General features: G+C 42.4%; 1 protein-coding gene across 2 annotated transcripts in view; it reads right to left on the bottom strand.

Moving 5' to 3' along the window:
• Positions 1 to 10,814: 10,814 nt before the first annotated feature.
• Positions 10,815 to 20,750, bottom strand: part of SEL1L3 (SEL1L family member 3) — a 102,043-nt gene continuing 92,107 nt past the window's right edge. Inside the window, exons 22-24 of one of the 2 annotated variants that reach the window (XM_029235491.1) lie at positions 20,387 to 20,489; positions 20,232 to 20,304; positions 10,815 to 11,964 (exon numbers count right to left, since the gene is read on the bottom strand). In XM_029235491.1, coding sequence (XP_029091324.1) covers positions 11,825 to 11,964; positions 20,232 to 20,304; positions 20,387 to 20,489 — 316 coding nt within the window. In that variant the 3' untranslated portion in view covers positions 10,815 to 11,824. The remainder of the gene's footprint in view (positions 11,965 to 20,231; positions 20,305 to 20,386; positions 20,490 to 20,750) is intronic. The other variant, XM_029235492.1, reaches the window with a different exon arrangement.

The raw sequence follows: 20,750 nt of genomic DNA, 5'->3' as shown, positions 1-20,750 counted from the left end.
CAAGACATGTTCCCAGAAAACATTCTAGGCTCCATGCAAATCTGAGTTTGCAAATGGTTTCTTGAGAGAGTGGGTATCCTTTGACTACTCCCAGTGGATAGATGGGATCCTACTTGGACCCCTGCTTATAGAAATAATGTCTGGAAAGTACTAGGTGAATGGTAGGTAGACAAGAAGTGTTGGTTCTCTTCTACTTCCTGGAAGAGAGGAAATGCGAGCTGGATTATGGAGCAGCTGGAATGAAAAAGAGAGGGGCCAGATCTCCAGGCCCACTGTGAGGAAAAAAGCCCAATCATTGTACATCAGACCCCGAAGATAGCTCAGAGATGACAGCTAGACCAGTAAAGTGGGCCCAATGGCCTGCTGTTTGCTCAGGGCTACATAGCAAGTAGTTCAGGCCAGGTGTCCCTGCTCTGGGCGATTGCAGACCTGTGGACCCAGAAGACATCCTTTTGGGAATGAAACTATTTTAAGGTCTCCCAGAATCCCCAAATTTCCTAAAGTCCTAATGAGTACTATTTTTCTTACATTTGTGACTCTTCTTCAAATGTTAACATTATTCATTTAAAACTATTACTGATCTCTGTTAGCTTTAAAAAAAATTATTGAGACTATTTTTTTAGATCAGTTTCAGGTTCACCGCAAAATTGTAGGGAAGGTACAGAGATTTCCCATAACTCCCAGCACCCCACACATGCACAGCTTTTCCTATCATCAACATCCCGCACCAGAGTGGTACATTTGTTATAATTGACGAACCTACGTTGACACATCATAATCACCCAAAGTCCAGAGTTTACATTACAGTTTAATCCTAGTGTTGTACATTTGACGAGTTTGGGCAAATGTATAATGACATGTGTCCATCATTATGGTATCATACAGAGGATTTTCACTGCCCTAAAAGCCTCTGTGCTCCCCCTATTCATCCCTCCCCGCCCCTCTCTGATCTTTTTTACTGTCTTCATAGTTTTGCCTTCTCCAGAATGCCATATAGTTGGAATCATACAATACGTAGCCTTTTCAGATTGGCTTCTTTCACTTAGTGATATGCATTTAAGTTTCTTCCACATCTGTTTATGGCTTTCTAGCTTGTTTATTTTTAGCTCTGAATAATATTCCATTATCTGGATGGACCACAGTTTATACATTCACCTGCTGAGGGGCATCTTGGTTGTTTCCCAGTTTGGGCAGTTATGAAAAAAGTTGCTATAAATATCTTTATGCATGTTTTTGTATGGACCAAAGTTTTCAGTTCATTTGGGTGAATACCAAGGAGTGCCATTGCTGGATTATAGGTTAAGAGCATGTTCAATTTTGTAAGAAACCACCACACTGTCTTCCAAAGTGGTGAACCCTTTTGTATTCCCACCAGCAATGAATGAGAGTGCCTGCTTCTCCTGTAGAACCAACACCCTTTCCTGTTCTGTGACCTCTCGGCAAGGAGTTCTGCCTGGCTGAGTGGCTCGGCCACAGGAGGTGGCAAGAAGGGTGAGCCAGGCCAGTTAGCACAGATTGATCCAGTACATTTTCTTCCTGGAGTGAATAGAAACTAGAAAATAAGAGCTCTCCTTACAGTGTACCAGCTAGCCTTTGTTCCGAGTCCCCTGTTTCTTTAAGATGACCTACTAGGAGAACGACCCTTGGTGTTTCTAGTGCCTTGGACATACCCTCTAAAGAATCATCTCAATCTGTCTCAGTGACATGTCAAAGATGTTTGCTACCCTGCAGCTTCTTGGCCTATTGAGGGACCAGCTAACATTCTCTGGCTTTCTTTTTGAAAAGTCTGTAAAAGGCATGTCCAGGTCTGTTCAGAGCCTGCCTTTTCTGAGCTTACTCATTGCGGAATTCCCAGGTTGCGCTCACCAACAGGGGCACCACAGCCCAGCAGGAGCTCTCTGTTCCATGTGCCCACCCTCTCTTCCAGGCCCTTGCTCACAAGGTTCTCCTCATCTGATATGTCCCCTTCTATCTGCTTGGCCCCAATTCTGCCCATGCCGCAAGAGTCAACCCCACCTCTGAGACTACCTGGCATTTACTGGCTACCACTATTGCCCTTGAGCATCGAATGCCTTGAAACATCCCTTGTCTTATCTTGGTAATGGTTTACAAATTTATTACACTCATGTGTGTTGGAAATATGTTTTTGTCTATAATCTAGCCTTCCTTCTGAGTGTGTGTCCTCTGGGTATTGGTGGGTGGCAGGGTAGAGGAGTAGAATCAGGAAACTATTTATTCCAATGTAATAAACTAATGTTGTGCCATCAGGTAGTTTAGTTTCTTTAGGTAAAACGCCTGCTCTCTCAGAATCCTCCTCCCCCTACACATAGACACACTATTCCTCTGTAAGATGGTATCAATGTTGGAATTTGTGGTGTCAAAAAAATAACTCAGGAGACTGCAAATAAGAAGAGTTTATTTAGGGTCTTAAGAATTCCATTTCAGGAGGCACAGATTTGGGTAACCTGAAACAGTGTTTTGAGGAAGAGAAAGAAGCACTTATAAAAACAAAAAGCCACGAAGTTTTTAAAAGTTGCCTGGTAAGAATTGTGACTGACTCTGACCCTGAATCAGAAAATATTTGTCCTTAAGGAATCACAAAATTGTTTTAGGGTAGAGGTATGAAACATATATAGACGGTCACGAGTTATTTTAGGGTAAAGATTCAATAAGCATCTTGAGTTTCTGGCAGTTTTTCTGGGTCACTTCATCAGGTCAAAAGGTCAGATTCCATCCAGGCTGATGTGCATAAGTCACACTTCCTTAATGACCTCCCAGCTCCATTTTAGAGAGCTCCTTAGCAATACCGACTCCATTTTGATTTTCCTTTCACAGTAGGATGCTTGTGGTGATGTGTACAATGTCTTCATACTGTCTAGTCATTGGGCCAGCCTCTGAAGCTAATACCTGCTTCAGGAAACTTGTGGTCGCTTCCCTCATCTTGGGCATTGCTTCCAGACATCCTCTCCAGCTTCCTCTTACTGATGGGCTCCACTTCCGGCTCTCACTGGTATTTAAAGATTACCATAGCTGCAGTCCCTGCTAGAGTTCTGACAGCCAGCACCCTCAGCGACTTTCCACATCTTCCCTCTGGGGCACATAAAACTTTCTGGACAATTTTTTTTTTTTAATGTTACCTTTTATTTGACAATGCTTCCTGTGTAATATAATATACCAAATATGCATCATTAAGTATCTCTCTTTGAGATGCTTCAGGACAATATCGCTTCATTTTCCCTTAATAAAATCCATTTCCTTTCTTCATGACTTTGTTTGGCAGAAACACACATCTTAGTTTTCTTCTATACTGAAATGTTTCCCTTATTATTTCTAGTAGCTTAATTACATCCACATAATAATTTTTAACCCTTAGAAACCTTAATCTCTAGCAAAAACCAAGAAGGAAGTAATGGTGAACTGTTTGTCATATTAGCATTTCCTGATTGGCAAGCTTATAAACATATTCCACAACCTCTACAAATACACATTTTCTCATTGCATAATTTCTTTTCTCAATGTGGTATAAGGTGTTTGTCTGGACACCTTCTAACCACACAGAAAGCTGGCAAGACTCAGGGAAGCCAAACTCAGGCTCTTCCCCTTGGCTACAGCACACAGAGGCACTGGTTGAGCCCCAGGTATGGTCAGGGGTCATGGCGCCTTCCAATGGAAGCAGGACAGATCTCTCTATGCCCCAGGATTCCCCTGTGTTTAAGTTTGAGGGTCAGTCCTCCTGGGGACTTGAGAGGATATAAAAAAGGAGAACTATGGCATCTGTCTTCCTCCTCTAGACTCTGTTTTTCTCTTCTTTCTTTTCCCCACCACCCTTCAGGCTGGAAGGAGTGGATCTTTCTCTTACTTCCTTTATTATATTCTTTTAATCATAGTATCTAGTTGTCACAAATGGAAGGGATACTGTCTCTACACTACTGATAGAAAAATCTATGAACTAGTCCTCCAAACCTATCCCTTGATACACTAAAGATTGTAGGAAACTGATCTCTAGCAGGCTTAGTTTGCTAGTCAATTATCCTGTTCATCTGAAATCAAACATCTGCTTTCTTCTACCCTCTGGTCGTAAGCTTCAGGGCTCTCTCTGAGGGAGAAGGCTGCAAAGGAACATGAGTTGTAGGGGAAATTAAAATATACTGGTTCAATATTGGCAAATATTAACTCCAATTTCATCTTGTTTAACACTTGTGCTTTTATTTAACTTTTTATATTTGTTGGTCTTTTCTCTACAAGTAAGTAAAATGCTTGTTTTATCCACCAGAGTTTCACACACTGTTATATACAGAGTAAAAGAAAATTAGAAATAAAATTTTACAGCTTTGTTGAGATATAGTTGACATATAATATACTGCACACACTTAAAGAATACAACTTGATGAGTTTTGAAATATATATACACAAGTGAAACCATCAACACAATCAAGATAAGGAATATATCTATCACTCTGAGAAGTTCAAAAAGCATCCTTCCGCCTACTTTCATTCCAATCCTTACATGCCCTAGGCAGTCAGTGATCACTATAGATTAGTTGGCATTGTCTACAATTTTATTTAAATGGATAATTTTAAAATAATTTGATATGTACTCTTCTTTTTTTTTTTTTTTGGTCTGGCTTCTTTCATTAAGCATAATTACTTTGATATTCATCCATGTTTTCCGTGTACCAATAGTTCATTCCTTTCTATTACTGGGTAGTAATCCATTTTATGGATATACCATAATTTGTTTATCTATTCTTTTGCTCATGGACATTTGGGTTGTTTCCAGTTTAGGGCTATTACAAAGAAAGCTATTATGAATGTTTGTGTACAAGTGGACATGTATTTTCATTTTATCTTGGGTAAATACCTAGGAATGGGATGGCTGGGTTGTATGGGAAGTGGAGTTGCCAGATTTAGTAAACAAAAATACACAATACCCAAATAAAATTAAATTTTAAATAAACAACAAGTGGGCTTCCCTGGTGATGCAATGATTAAGAATCCACCTGCCAGTTCAGGGGACATGGGTTCGAGCCCTGCTCCAGGAAGATCCCATAAGCCGCAGAGCAACTAAGTCCGTGTGTCACAACTACTGAGCCTGCGCACCACAACTACTGGAGCCCGAGCGCGTAAAGCCCGTGCTCTGCAACAAGAGAAGCCACTGCAATGAGAAGCCCGCACACCGCAAGGAAGAGTAGCCCCCACTCACCGCAACTAGAGAAAGCCTGTGCGCAGCAACAAAGACCTAATGCTGTCAAAAATAAAATAAATAAGTAAAAAAATTTTTTTAAAGCCATATAAATATATACTTAAAAAAAAGATGAACAACAAGTAATTTTTTTAGTATACATATGTCCCATGTGATATTTAGGACATACTTATATTAAAATACCTATATTTCACCGTTTACGTGAAATTCAAATTTAACTTGGTGTCTTTTATTTTATCTGGCAACACTAAATTAGGAAGTGTACTACTAACTTTTTAAGGAACTCCCAAGCTTTGTTTCTGAAGTGATTGTATCATTTTACATTCCCATGAGCAGTAAATGAGAGTTTCATTTGCTTCATGTCCTTGTTAACACTTAGGATAATCAGTCTTTTGAATTTTAGCCATTCTAGTGAATATGCAGTCATATTACAATGTGGTTTTAATTTGCCTTTCTATAATGACTAATGATGTTGAGTATATTTTCAGTGTGCTTATTTGCCATCCCTATAGCCAGCTTGATGAGGAGGTTATTTTGTTCAGTTTGTTTCCCCTTTTTTTGTATTGTGTTTCTGGTCTTCTATTATTGAGTTACAAGAGTTCATTACATATGCTATATTAAAGTCCTCTGTCATTACATTTTTTGCAGATATAGTCTCCCAGTTTGTGGCTTGCCTTTTCATTTTTGTAACAGTGTCTTTTGAAGAGCAAGAGTTTCTCACTTTGATCAAGTCCAATTTACTGATATTTTTATTTATAATTCATGTTTTTTGTGTCCTACATAAAAAAATCTTTGCCAAATTCAAGGATATTGGTATTTTCTTCTACAAGTCTTATAATTTTAGTCTGTACATTTGGACCTAGGACCCATTTTGAACTAATTTTTATATATGGTGTGAGGGAAGGATTAGGTTAATTTTTTATTTTTTTGCTTTTGGCTATCAAGTTGTTTTATGAAAAGATCTTTTTTTCTCTAAGGCAGATACATTTTTTGGCAAATTTGTTGAAAATCAATTGACCATATACATGTGGGAATTTCTGGAATCTCTATTCTTTCCCATTATTTGTCTATTTTTATGGCAATACCACACTCACTGTCTTAATAACTGTAGCTTTATAATAAGCCTTAAAATCAAGTAGTGTAATTCCTCCAGTTTTGTTCCTTTTTTTAAAACACTGCTTTAGCTATTCTAGGTCCTTTGCATTTCCATATAAATTTTAGAATCAGCTTGGCAATTTCTACCAAAATATCCTGCTGAGATTTTGATTGTTATTGCATTAAATCTGTAAGTCAATTTGAAGAGGATCAACATTTTGAAAATATTGTCTTTTGATCCATGAACATGGTATATATCTCCATTTTATTTAGGCTTTGCTTAATTTTTCTCAGTAATGCTCTTAGTTTTCAGAATACAGATCTCATAATTTTTTTGTTAAATTCACCCCTGGGTATTTTATATTATCTGAGACTGTGTGTTGTTTTTCACTCCATCCATCCACCATATCCATTCTCCAACTGATGGACATTCAGGCTGCTCCATCTCCTTGCTGTCTCAAATAATGCTGTGAGAAATATCCTCCCTCATATTAGACCTGTGCAGTTTGTGGAGCCCATACTCAGGAGGGCTTGCTGAGTCATAGATAATTTCACCATTACTGCCATATTACTCACCAGTTCGCCCTGCCAGTGGCTAGGCATGGGAGTAACTATTTCCCCATATCCTCAGGGTATTACGTGTCTTTCTCATTTTTACAAAAATGATGGATATGAAGTTATAACTTTTGATTTTAATTCATATTTCTTTGACTTCAAGCCAGGTTGAGCAGCTCTTTATCTATTTGTAAGTCATTAAATTTTCTCCATTCATGAATTACCTGATCACAGGTTTCGAATATTTTTTCTACTGGGTTTTCTGTTTGTTGTCATGGTTGATTAGCATGCATTCCTAGTACATTTTGGATATTGATCCTTTGTGGTGTTGGATGTTGCAAATGCCTTCTTCCAGTCTGTCACCAATCCACCAAATTTGACTGTGGTAGATTTTTTTTGAATAAAAATCCTTCATTTTTGAAGAGGGGAAACCTATATATTGTTTTAAAAAGCCTTTTCTCATTCAAAATGTGTAAAATATTCTCCTACTATTTCCCCTACCAGCCTTGCAGTTCTACTTTTCACAGTTAAATCTTTAATTTCTTTGGGATTTTAAAAATAAAGGACATGAGGTACAGTTTCAGTCTTATTTTTCTGCATATGATTGGCCAATTTCCTAACTCTACTTATTTTTTTTTTTAATTTACTTATTTATTTTTGGCTGCATTGGGTCTTTGTTGCTGCACATGGGCTTTCTCTAGTTGAGGAGAATGGGGGCTAGTCCCCGTTGCAGTGCATGGGCTTCTCATTGTGGTGGCTTCTCTGGTTGTGGAGCGTGGGCTCTAAGTGCACGGGCTTCAGTAGTTGTGGCACGCAGGCTCAGTAGTTGTGGCTCACGGGCTTTAGAGTGCAGGCTCAGTAGTTGTGGCACACGGGCTTAGTTGCTCCGTGACATGTGGAATCTTCCCAGACCAGGGCTCGAACCCGTGTCCTCTGCATTGGCAGGCGGATTTTTAACCATTGCGCCACCAGGGAAGTCCTCTACATACTTTAAATTAAAATTTTTTCATGGTAAAATCAAGTGAATTCATTGTTAGGTTAATTACTAGACTTTTTATAACTGTATTACTATTGGAAATGAAATAATTTACAATATTTACTATTTTATTAAATATTTGTTTTTAACAAATATAATTCTTTAATATTTTATCTTTTAGTTACTGTTGGTGTAGGAAAATACTATTTTTTTCCCCTTTTTTTTTTGGCTGTGCCACGTGGCTTGCAGGATCCTAGTTCCCTGAACAGGGATCAATCCCGCGCCCTTGGCAGTGAAAGCACGGAGTCCTAACCACTAAACCACCAGGGAATTCCCGAAAATACTATTTTTTAATTGACATTTTTGGGCACTTTATTGGGACTTCAAATGACTCACAACTTGGCATTTTCCTCTATCAGAGAGTGGAAAGAAAGACCATTTCCCCAGTTCCCTGGGGCTTTACAGTGACTAAGCAGTAGATGAATCTGGGGGTCTCTCTCAAACTTGCCAAAATAAAGTCATTATGAATGAAGAGAAGCAAGTCCAAAGCATGGATACTAAATTCAAATACCTACGTGGGCTAAGCTTAAACAGCAGGGAATAGTGGAGACTGGGGCAAAGCAGAAAGCACAAGTTCTGTCTAAAAGGAGCCGACCTACTTAGCTTCAGCTAATTCTTACCATGCAGCAATGAAAGCCCAGTTTTTTCACATCTGTAGATTTTTCTAGGAAAAGCCTCAAATCATTGATTTTAAGATAACAACTTAATCAAAGTTTTAAAAATCTTGGCTGGACCAAAGCGATCACATCTGTGTGCTAGCTCTGTTTCACATCTACAGGGCTGCACCCTCTGGTCTAAGAATGTCCCAAGGGCAGGGGACAATAGGGAAGTAACTGAATATCATCTCTGGACCCCATCCTCCCATTCCTTTTTTCCTCCCCCACCCCTACCCCATTGTCTTCACTGTGCAGGGTTCTATTCCAGCTAGCTTGGACATCAGCCTTGTGGGAACTGAGTTTAGAACTTGAGGAGAGAAGATGGAGGTTGAGGCTGGGCCCACATCATACTGCCTGAGAACTCCCAAGAGAACAGGAGCCTAAGCTGGGACAGGACTCGATAGGTGACCTACCGGCTTCACCTGAAGTGGTTTGGCACTGAAACCACACGGCTCTTTCCAGCATCAGCTGGGGTGAGAATGTTTGGGCAATTGTCTCAGATCAAAATGGCTCCCACAAGTCCACATTCTGGACCTGAACCAGCCTTCCCTGGTGTTTTAGGTTGGTATTATGGGCTGAATTGTGTCCTCCCAAAATGCATATACTTAAGTCCTAACCCCCAGTACCACAGAATGCAGAATGTGACTGTATTTGAAGGCAGGGCCTTTAAAGAGATCATTAAGGTAAAATGAGGTCACTAGGATGGGCCCTGATCCAACAGGACTGGTGTCACAAGAGGAGGAGATTAGGACCCAGACACACACACAAGGGAAGACTGTATAAAGATACTGGGAGAAGACAGACATCTACAAGCCAAGGGAGAGGCCTCAGAAGAAACCAGCCTGCTGACACCTTGATCTTGGACTTCCATTCTCCATACTGCGGGGAAATGAATTCTGTTGTTTAAGCCACCCAGTCTGTGCTATTCTGATATGACAGCTCTAGCAGACTAATATAGTTGTGTTCTTGTAAACAGATTCTAAGTGCAGGGCTGTGTGTGAAGGTTTACAGGAGCAATGTCAGGAAATCCCGTGTGAAAACAAGGGAGGCGGAATTGGGCAGAGGGAGAAATTGAGCTATAATGAATGTGCCACCAAGGTGGTGTTCTGGAGCTGGGATGGCCCTTCAAGGACTGTTCCAAATCGAGGAAAGGGGCCTTTGTTTTCCTACATCAGTCATTGTCAAGGTGAAGGAGGGGTGGTTATTTTGCCCCCCCAAAGAACATTGGGTAATGTCTGGAGACAGTTTTGGCTAACACACCAGGGGATTGGGTGTGTGCATGGACACTGGGGGAGCGGGTGCATGCACTACTGGCGTCTAGTGGGTAGAGACCAATGATGTTGCTGCCATACAACCTAATGCCCAAGACAGCGCCCACCCCCCACCCCCGTCACCCCGCAACAAAGAGCCACCTGGCCCTGAATGTCAATAGTGCTGAGATTGAAAAAGCCTCCTGACATCAGCAAGTGCTGAGCTGCTCTGGCCAGGATTTAACCTTGGGCAGACCCCCTGCTGCTGACGGCAGTTCCCAGTGAGGGGTGCAGCTGTGAACTTGCAGCAGCCTCTGCTCCCAGCAGCTGGGGAATGGGTGTGTTTGCCATGAAGAGGATCTAGGCAGACCAAAGGGCACTTGATCTGGCCCCTCAGACTTCTCTCTCTAATAACGGTAACAACCAACCACGTTCAGGGCACTGGCCTGTGAGTTTTACATATGTTATCCTCTTAAGCCTCACGAAAAGCCCAAGAGGTGGATTTTATGGCCCCTGTTTTGTAAAACAGTAATCCAAGACTCAGAGAGGTTAATCACTCACCCAAGATTACTGAGCTAGTAAGCTACCGAACCAGAATTTGAATCCGGGGCTGTCCGACTCCAAAGTCTGGCTCTTTCGCAAGTAGGAAGGACAACCTTTCCTAAAACAAGAGCAGTACACATAGCATACAGAGGAGAAAGAGGATGGAGAGAAAGAGACTTAACCCAGAACTGATAGAAATCCAGCCTTACAACAGCCAGAACCCTGAAATGAAGGCTGATACTGTGCAAACATTTCAGGGGCCAGACCCTGAGCTCGGGCTTCTGGGAGAGAGGCCTCCTGCCACCTCTCTATCCAGAAACGTTAATGGTTACCAGAATTAATCCCTTTGATGAGGGGACATTTTTTGCCTCCTTCAAGAAAATGCATGGACCTTAGGACTTTGTGTGATGACAAAAGTAACTATGAAAAAGGAAACAGTAATTATGAAAAAGGAAATAAAGACACTTCCCAGGAGACAATGGTATAAAAATAATTTTTATTTGCTACTGTAAATAAAGTAGTGCAAAGAGTAGTTTGGACCCACAGTATTGCAGTTTATTTACTACCTTAGCAGCAGACAGCGTAGACAGTCTGCTCTTCCCTTTCCTCCCCCTCTGCCGTCCCCTCCCCCGACACACACACACACACGCGCACACACACGCACACGCACACGCCCCTATGCAGACGCAGGCAGGCATAAAGGGCGGGGAATGAGACTATGAGCTAAAGGCTTGTTTCCTGCGTATTCCACTGCTGCCAGTCTATTCTAATGGGCAATTCATGGAAAAGACTAGACCTAAATACTAAGAATTTTCTAAATGTTATTTCACGGATTGCAATTGAAAGGTTAAACGATATCCAACAGTGTCATTAAATGATTCGGAAGCACTACAGCCCTAGAAAAATTCAAGGAGAAAAATGTAAACCCAATTTACAAAGCCATCACCTTCCCTGTATTTCCAGCGTTAACCCATTTATTTCAAGGTGCCTTAGAAGTGCTGGGTCTTGGATGTCACATGGAAATCTGTCCATGGGACTGCGAGGGGTAGGGCAGTGGCAAACACACACACCAAATATTATCTAACTGGTAGAGAAGTCACAATCTTCTGTTTTTTAATAATAGGGAATGAACAAGGGGCTAAGATTCTTAAAATCCATCTCAGTGTATAAGGATTCGGATACGCCACAAGGCACACTCTGACTCCCTCATACACACAGTCATTAGAAATGGACATCCGCAGTGACCCACTTAACCTCCCCGACATGTCCCTGTGATCAGGATGCTCCTTGTATTTGTTTGATAACCTTTGGTATAACCACTGTCTGCTCTGGGTATTTCTTTGATTTAAAAAAAAAAAAGACACCAAGTGCAAAATTCACATCCAGTTGACAAGACATTTAAGGTGTATAATGCCCCAGCCCCAGCTATCCAATACCAGCTGTTGAAAGGATTCTCTCTCATCTGGAGAGACATGGAGTGCACAGTTCACCCACGTGGCTCCGGGTTACTGGTGACGGTGGGCTGGTCCTGAGCAGAGGCGTCTGCAGCTGGAGTCACAGCTGGACTTGCAGCAGGGGCAGTAGGGTCTCGGGGGGCCCGGGCTGGTGTCGGATGGGAACCGCTGGCTGCAGAGACACATGCACAACAAGTGCTGGATATTCAAAGCAGTACGTGCAGGACACACAACCACACCTAGACCCTTGCAAGCCAGGAGAGATGCTTCTAGACCAGTGGTCCTGGCACTAACTGGATGAGCAACTTTGGACCCATTATATAGGTTCTTTGGACTTTGGTGTCCCCTCCTATAAAATGGCAGGTTGAAACAGATGTGCAAAGATCTCTGGGATTCTAAGTCCTGAATTTATTCTGTGACTTTACAGGGGTGTGTAAATATTAAGAAAGAGAGAAAGAAAGAAAGAAAGAAAAGAAAGAAAGAAAGAAAGGAAGGAAGGAAGGAAGGAAGGAAGGAAGGAAAGAAAGAAAGAAAGAGAAAGAAAGAAAGAAAGAAAGAAAGAAAGAAAGAAAGAAAGAAAGAAAGAAAGAAAAAGAAAGAAAGAAAGAAAAGAAAGGCGGGGGAGAGGAAGGGAGGGAGGGAGGAAGGAAGGAAAGAAGAAGGAACTCCTTGGTCTATGTTTCCTATGGTCATATCTTTTTTTCACCTAGTATTGATGCAATGCAAGCTCTGGATTACACCAATCAATCAGAAAGAGTGTTGGTTTTATTCACATTTTGATTCCATTTGGATGATATGCCAAATTTGATTTAAATTGAATTCTTTAAGTAAATGTGTATACATTTTGGAAAACATAATTACTAGGTTTAATTGTTTTCCAACCTACCTTTAGTAAGGAGGTTGAACCACAATAAAGGTTAGGGAAGCTTATAAAGTTTTATACTTTATGGCACTAGCTTTCAAGTGGGGGTAATTTCGACTCCCGGGGACAGTTGGCAATGTCGGTAGACATTTTTGGTTGTCACAGCCGGAGGATGGGGTGCTACTGGCATTTAGTGGGTAGAAGCCAGGGATGCTGCTAAGCATCCTAAAATGCCTGGGCCAGCCCCCCTCCCGAACAAAGAATGATCCAGCTCCAAATATCACTGGTGCTGAGGCCCGCACACCTGCTTTATGTACTAAGGCTGTAAAGTATCCTGTCCATAAGATTGTGGGCTCTGGGACCCGGCTGTTCTGCCCTTTATCCGTTATGTGACCTTGGACAAGTTACCTACTCTCCTTCTGCCTCTAAAAACTGGAGAAAATAAGAATATCTGTACCTTATTTTGCTCTTATAAGGATTAGATGAGTTAACGTATATAGGGTTTTTAGAACAGTGTCTGGCTCGCCTAGGTACTCAACAGATGTTAGCTCTTACTACTAGTGACCTGGTTTACCACGGAAATGTGTTGATTTATCAATTTCTGGGGCTGCGCTTGCAGGACTGATGAAAAAGTTGGAGTGTTTGTTTCTGGGATGCTTTATAGTCCACTTTTAGACCCCAGTAGCCTATGAAAATAGCCAAAACTTTGAAGCCAGAAAGCCCAGAGTCACATGGTCCTTACAGTTACCAGCTGAGTGAACTTGAGCAAGTTACTTAACCTCTCTGAGCGTCAGTTTCTCTGTCTGTAAAGTGGTGGTACCAGCTTGCAGGGGTGTGTGGCATACAGCTAGCACAGTGGCCATGGTTTGTGCGGACAATTGCCTTTAAGCAGTGCTCTTAAGCCCAGCAGTCCTTGAGTCTCATACAATTTTCAGTAGGTGGGACTATTCTTAAAGGTTCCCAAATGTCCATCCTGAAATGTATCGACTTATAGAAGATGCCATCACTTGTTGACCATCTGACTTCTAGATAAGCTCTTCAAGATTTCCACCTGCAAGAGGCTATACCAGGAAATTCCGGAACGGGCTCCAAAGCCTCCGACCTTTTTGAATATGTAAAGGAATTCTCCAAGGAACCCCTTCCAATAGCTACAGAAAACCTTGTGAATCCAGAGACTGTTCTGAAAGAACAGGATAGTGGTGGCGGTGCGGAGGGGGCCCAGGTGTTGCATGATGATGTGACGCTTCTAGGTCAAAGCCATCACTCTGGCAGGTGATCTAACTGCGGCAGGGACCATGAGACCCAGTGATGCAGCACAAAGACCATTTGCTGGAGTCAGGAGACCTGTTCTGGGCAAGTCTCATTTATCTACCACTAATAGGTGACTTAGGGGTAGATACAGAATGGCAGACATTTCAGTCCTAAAATGCTTGAATCTCATAGGCTTTGGTTTCCTCATCTGTGAATCGAGGGGCTTGGATTAAATGGTGTCCAAGATTTCTTGGGTCCTAACAGTTATCTTTCTGATGATTCTCTGAGGAAGTTAATGAAGTACTAAGGCACGTATTTTTCCTTTTCAAGCTCAGGGAAATGTTTAAATCACCATGGTAACAAGATAAATCAGCAATCAGTTTTCTGATTAAAACAAAAAAAGTGCCACTGTGTAAATGTAGAAGGAATGCATAATTAGCATCTCCACCACTGAAATCTTCTTGTCAGAGCATAACAAAAATGCTCGATGTTTCGGCAGTAAGTTTGTTATTATCCACGTGAGAACGCTCCCATTTCCAGCAGCAGTTTGCAATCACTGGACAAACCCCCCAACAGCCCGTCATAATTTTAAAGTGGCCTCTTTGTCTCCGATCACCTGGAATCTGTCCTAATTTGATTACCGGATTAGAATCAAGGTAATGAGGAAAATCAGTGTGCTGCTTCAAAAATTACGGAGTCTATTCCTGAGTCAAAAGCGATTTTTGGATTATTCGCTGCTTGAGGGACCATTTCCTGTACATTAGTGAGAATAATAAAGAGCTGGCCCTGAGCTGGCAGACTGCAGCCCATGGGCCTCAGGTGGCTCGCTGCCTGTTTCTGTATGGCTTGCAATCTAAGCATGGTTTTTGCATTTTGAAATGGTTGAATAAAAATCAAGAGAAGAGTACTATTTCGTGACATGTGAGAAACACGTGAGATTTACATCTTCGTGTCCACGGTAACGTTTTATTGGAGACCAGCCATATCATTTGTTTTCCTGTATTGTCAATGGCTGCTTTTGCACTCTAATGAGAGTTGAGTAGTTGTGACAGAGATGGCCCTCAAAGCCCCAAATGTCTATTATCTGGCCCTTTACAGAAAAAAATTGGCCAACCTCTGCTGTGGACCACTGCAAGAGAAATATCTGCTTACCAGTTGACCAGATGGGAGCATAAAAGAAAGACGAATAGGAGAGAATATATTGGGTGAACCCAGAGATAGTAGACTATTTACAAAGATGAAGCGGGGGGGAGGGGGTGGGTAAGGAGGTGAGGGGGGAAGCTCTGGAAATCATATACTATGAATAAGATCTAATCTACTTCATTTGGGCCTCCGGATCCAGCAGGGACCAGTCCACGTATAAGATCCATGTCATTTAAACATTTCTTATGAGTAAAGATACCGGGAGGGCAGCAAGGGTAATGAGATAGGAGAAAAGTAAAATCTCACCATTAAATCACTCTGACTTTAAGGCTGCTGCTTTTTGCATGAGTACCACTTTGTGACATTTTACTGTAATTTTAGTACCTCATTAACTGGAAATGTAGAGGACAGGAAAAGAGTAGGAAAAGGTTTAATTGATCTTGTTCGTATCATCTTACTCTTTTTAAAAGACCACTTGGCTAACCACTTAGGCAAAAAGGATGAGTTGGCTTAAATTATGAATGTTTTGAATAGGCTGACATTGGTTTAAAAGGTGAGCACGTCATGCCCAGAGCTGGTAGTTCTGCAGATCTTGCTCTATACTGTGTATTCTATTTAGACACAAAGTTTACAATAACACGAGGAAGGCAGGACTCTCTCTGAAGCGGTCTTTTACATTTTCTCCCTCTATTCTTCCCTTTACCTTCCGCCAGGCAGCCAGCCACGCTCCATGTCTTTTCAGTCTCAGGGGAGATTTGTGGCAGGGACAGAAATGGAGATGGTTCTAGACATACTTTACTTTGGGATTTTTTGTTTTTCCCAAAGCCTGGGTCCATTAAAGCAATTATGCTTGGCATCCTTGACAGGGAGGGGGAGAGGGAAAGTGCTTTAGAGATGCAATGAGGCAGGGAAAGGAGGTGTCTAGAGTGTGGGAAAGTGGCTGAGACTGGCTGTGGGTGTACCTCAGCGGAGCCCTCACCTTGCCCTTCAGCAATCTGAGAAAGGAAGACCTGGCAGGAAAAAAAAGGCTAAGGTGCTCAGCTTTGGCAAAGACAATGGGACTTGTAGGTGACCCAGAAGCTGCGAAGCCGACGGACCTGGAAGGATGGCGTAGGCCCAGGGCAATGTGTATTCTGCTATCAGACTGGTGACCATCTGAGTAGTTAGTGCTACCAAAAACCCAGGGACCTTTGCACGTCCCTGGGAGGCATCAGCTTCAAGAAAGACTGAGCTGCCTGGTAGTATGCAAGCTAAGAATCAAAATCAAGTTCCCTCAAAGGAAATAAAAGATTTTTTTGCATACGTAATATTTTTTGTGGACTTGTTTTGGTACGCTAGCTAGACTAGTCAGTATTTTTGTTTAGCTGTTTTTTAAAAAAGAGCTTTATGTTTTAGAAAGAGTCTAATAGCATAGAAAAGCATGCTAGCCTCTGGTAGGGGGGTCTGCTACTTACTGAGGTAAACCAAGCTCTTTAAGTGTAGGCGCTACCTGGTGTCAGCGTACTTTAATTGCAAGTAAAATGCCCTAGAGGGCATTACTCCTTAGGAGATGCCGGGCTAACATGTCTTGAGTTCTAAATACTTTGCTCAGCGTTCTCTCACTGGGTTCTCTCAACTACAATACGACATGGGTGTACTACGAATTCTGCTGTTTCAGAGAACAGGAAACTAAGGCACAGAGAAGGTCCCTCCCTTGCCCAAGGTCACACAGCTAGTGACAGGCCAGCATCTTAGCAGTCTGTGCTGTTAGCTACTGTCCCACACCGCTAGCCTTCTGAACGCAGGACAGTTTACTGTGGCAAGTGTGGGGAAGTGCTGACTATATATCACAAAGCGTATAAACTCAGGAGGAAAATGAAGGTAGTTGGAGCTGAACGCAAAATGGATGGACAGCTCAATTTAAAGGTTTGGCCATAAATCATTAGTTTTTAGAAACAACTGACTGGAAAAAGTGCAAATCACAAAATGACAGAGATCCCTAACATAGAGCACACTCCTCCTACCCAGCACCTTAAGGGAGGCTCTTAACTCTCAAATCCTGTCCCTCTCCGCTCTGGCAGTCAGCACCTAGGCTGCGTTCCTGTGCCGGCTTAACCACGGCCAGGGTTACCACCAACATCTACTACATCCGTCACCTTCCCACGGGGTGGCTCATGGACCTCGGGCATCAGCTCCTCGGAGAGATGCCCGCAGTAGAAACTCTGCCCGCTGAGGGACCCCTGCAGTGCTTCTCTGCTGCTTTTCTATGCTTCCATCCCCCTTGCCCCATTGTTCAGCCACTGATGGAGTACCCTCTTATTTCAAAGTCATTGACAAAGTTGCACTTATATGGAGGACTTTAAAAATAGGAAAATAATTTACTACATATTTTAATTCAACACTAGTCCTAACAGGGCTGGTATGTACCACTGTAGGGGCACATTTTGGAAATATGTGGAGACTCCTTTTTTTTTAACTTCTATGCCCTTACGACTCTAAGTGTGTGGAACAGCATCGTGAATGTAACCTGAAACCTTGTGAGAAATGCAGGATCTCAGAGGCCACCCATAGACCGACTGACTTAGAATCTGCATTTAACCAGATCCCTGTGTGATTCCTGTGCACACTGAAATCAAGAAGTGCGGGGCTAGAATTTACATATTGAAATACATATTATTTTATTATAATTACTTTCTTTTTATTTCTCCTTTATATTGCTGTTTAGGGCATTATTTTTAAAACTAAGTGTGTAGGCAGATTACTTGTCATTCATTTCAAGGTAGCAAAAAAATGTCTTAAAAAATACATCTTATGTAAGGGGACAGTGGGTCAGAGGCAGACGGTAGCCACTGTTTTAGAGTATCATAAGTGTGAAAAAGTTCAGAAGCCTGCTGCCCTACATCCTTTCATGGATTCTATTTTGTGATTTGGGGCAGAACACGGCATTCCTTTAGCCCCATTTCTTCATCTGTAAGATGAAGGACATAGAATTAACTTATTTTTAAGATCCTTCCAGACTTCTCCAATGCTCACCGAAGGGAAGAGGTATGTACAGGAAGAAACAAGTGAAAGAGTTTGAAAAAAATGAAAAACAAATGAGTGAAAGAGCAAAGGATACACAGGAAGGGGAAAGTATATCAAAAGGCAGGAGGGACAGGGAGATGGGAATGTGGAAGGACTGATAATGAAGCTATGGAAAAAGGAAAAAACGACGACTTCTGATAAACGCCATTCCACCAGCCCATGAATTTTCATGGCTACCAGCTGGCATAAAATGAGAAAGACAATTTTCAGCTCCTCTAACGGAATTGCATTTGTAATAATCATAACAATATTTCTACAGAGTAAAAAAGACAGAAAACACTGACAAGATGCAAAATAAATGCATTATACCTGGGAACAAATTTAGGGATGGGACAGAATTTGCATGAGGAAAACTTATCAGCTGGTGTGCTACAGGGCATCAAACCTGGAAGGGCTTTTTAAATTTTATTAATTATTTATTTATTTATTTTGCGGTACGGGGGCCTCTCACTGTTGTGGCCTCTCCCGTTGCGGAGCACAGGCTCCGGACGCGCAGGCTCAGCGGCCATGGCTCACGGGCCCAGCCGCTCCGCGGCATGTGGGATCTTCCCGGACCGGGGCACGAACCCGTGTCCCCTGCATCGGCAGGCGGACTCTCAACCACTGCGCCACCAGGGAAGCCCTGGAAGGGCTTTTGGTGGTTCCTTGTTAACCTCCTCAGATAAATGGGGGAAAATGACTCCGTATTAGCCTCTCGGAACAGTGGCTTCTGTCTCACCACCAAATCTGTGCTGAAATGAACTTCTTTTGCTTTTCATTATCTGCTACACAAGTAACGGCTATGCCGATGCTCAAATGCCACGTCCAGCCCTAATGTATCCATCTGTAAATGTCCCTGTTGGTCTTTGTGAGTGATTCTGTCCTTCTGTAGCTTCCAAGATGGTTGGGAATTGGAATTCTCCCCTGAGAGATGTTTGCAAATTTCAGTACCTACTAAGTGTGAGATCATAAATGATGGGACCAAGGCCTTCCTCTGACTCAGCTTATGGTCTCATAGGGAAGATAAACATGACAGTTAACATTATTGAGAGGGTTTTATATGCCAAATAAATACAACAGCTAACATTTTGGTGTCGTGTGTATTTTTTTCACTGAACTCTCCTAACAACCCTGAGAAGTAGCTACTATTATAACTTCATTTTATTGATGATAAATTGGGGGATCAGGAAAGTGAAATAACTGGCCATAAGTCACACAGCTAATGAAGAGCTAAGCCTGGACTCTAAACCTAGCTAGAAAGGACTGGGGTGCCTATCTCCTTAACTACTGCCCTACACTAGCTCAGAAAAGAAATAGTGACTGGTAGAATCCACACTAGACTAACGGCTGGCTCTATTGTCCCCCTCGGCCCCTCCCTCTGAATCTAAGTGGCTGGGTATTTTTACTCATCACAAGTGCTTGTTTATTATCTTACACATTTGATTCCTCGACTGGGATAAATAGGAAGACTTCGTGCTAGAGGGGGCCTCAGAACTGGGTTTTAAGACACACAAGGTATAGTTTTGATAGCAGGTGTACTTTGAATTGGAGAAGACATTTTTGTTCAATTTCTTAAGCACCTTATTTTTAAAAATCCTTGCTTACTTTGAAAAATGTAACAATAATTGGAGCCTTCCATCAGCCAGAGATTACGAGACAGCCCTAGGGGTAACCACCATGTGAATGATCCTCCTAACGAAAGGAAGTAGAATGGCTAAGGAGGGAGAGTGTCATTTTTCTAGTAAGGAAAAAGAGTCCCTATATATTTTTTTAAAGATTTTTTAAAATTAGTTAATTAATTTATTTAGTTCTGGCTGCACTGGGTGTTTGTTGCTGCGTGCGGGCTTTCTGTAGTTATGAAGAGCAGGGGCTACTCTTTTTTGCGGTGTGTAGGCTTCTCATTGCGGTGGCTTCTCTTGCTACAGAGCACGGGCTCTAGGCGCATGGGCTTCAGCACTTGCAGCACGCGGGCTCAGTAGTTGTGGTGCACGGGCTTAGTTGCTCCTCAGCATGTAGGATCTTCCCGGACCAGGGCTCGAACCCATATCCCCTGCATTGGCAGGAGGATTCTTAACCACTACGTCACCAGGGAAGTCCCTCCTACATTTTTTATATTGCCCTGGCTTTTTATAAATCTTTACCTGAGACAGACTGGCAATACTGCACGGTCCAGGCGATCAATGCAGACAGCAGGAAGGTTCCCAGAAAGTAAATCTGCAAACATCCAAAGCACATGTCAGATGACTGACAAAGGGTGGGGACCATGAGGACAGAGCTGAGGGGAGACAGTTCCTACCAGGGCAGAGTGCAGGGTGGCACCCCAGATAAGCCGGAGGTTAAGGTAAAGCCAGGCCAGGGAGCAGGGGCTGAAGGACTCCTCGCTGCTGTGGCTCCAGCACCTGCAGACAAAAAGCACAGTGTTGCCAAACGTTGGTAGCATTACTTACGACCGATATTTGCAGATCCTCAAACCCACATCCTTCTGCTTTGGGTCAAATGAGCACATGTAAAATGAGAGAAAAAAGAAAGAAAACCAGTTCTGAGGGGTGTGAGCCTGTGCTGAAATTCTAGGATCCTGGCAAAAATCTCAGAAAAAGGTCAGTCTTGTCCTTCATAAAAAGGTCAAGGAGGCCCTTGTAGCACAGGAGCTGCCAAGGAAC

The sequence above is a fragment of the Monodon monoceros genome, unplaced genomic scaffold (genome assembly GCF_005190385.1).
Source record: "Monodon monoceros isolate NGI ecotype Baffin Bay Population unplaced genomic scaffold, NGI_Narwhal_1 Super_Scaffold_20, whole genome shotgun sequence".
NCBI lineage: Eukaryota > Metazoa > Chordata > Mammalia > Artiodactyla > Monodontidae > Monodon > Monodon monoceros.
Note: the sequence above shows the minus strand (reverse complement) of the source record. Positions and strands in the feature narration are given on the sequence as shown.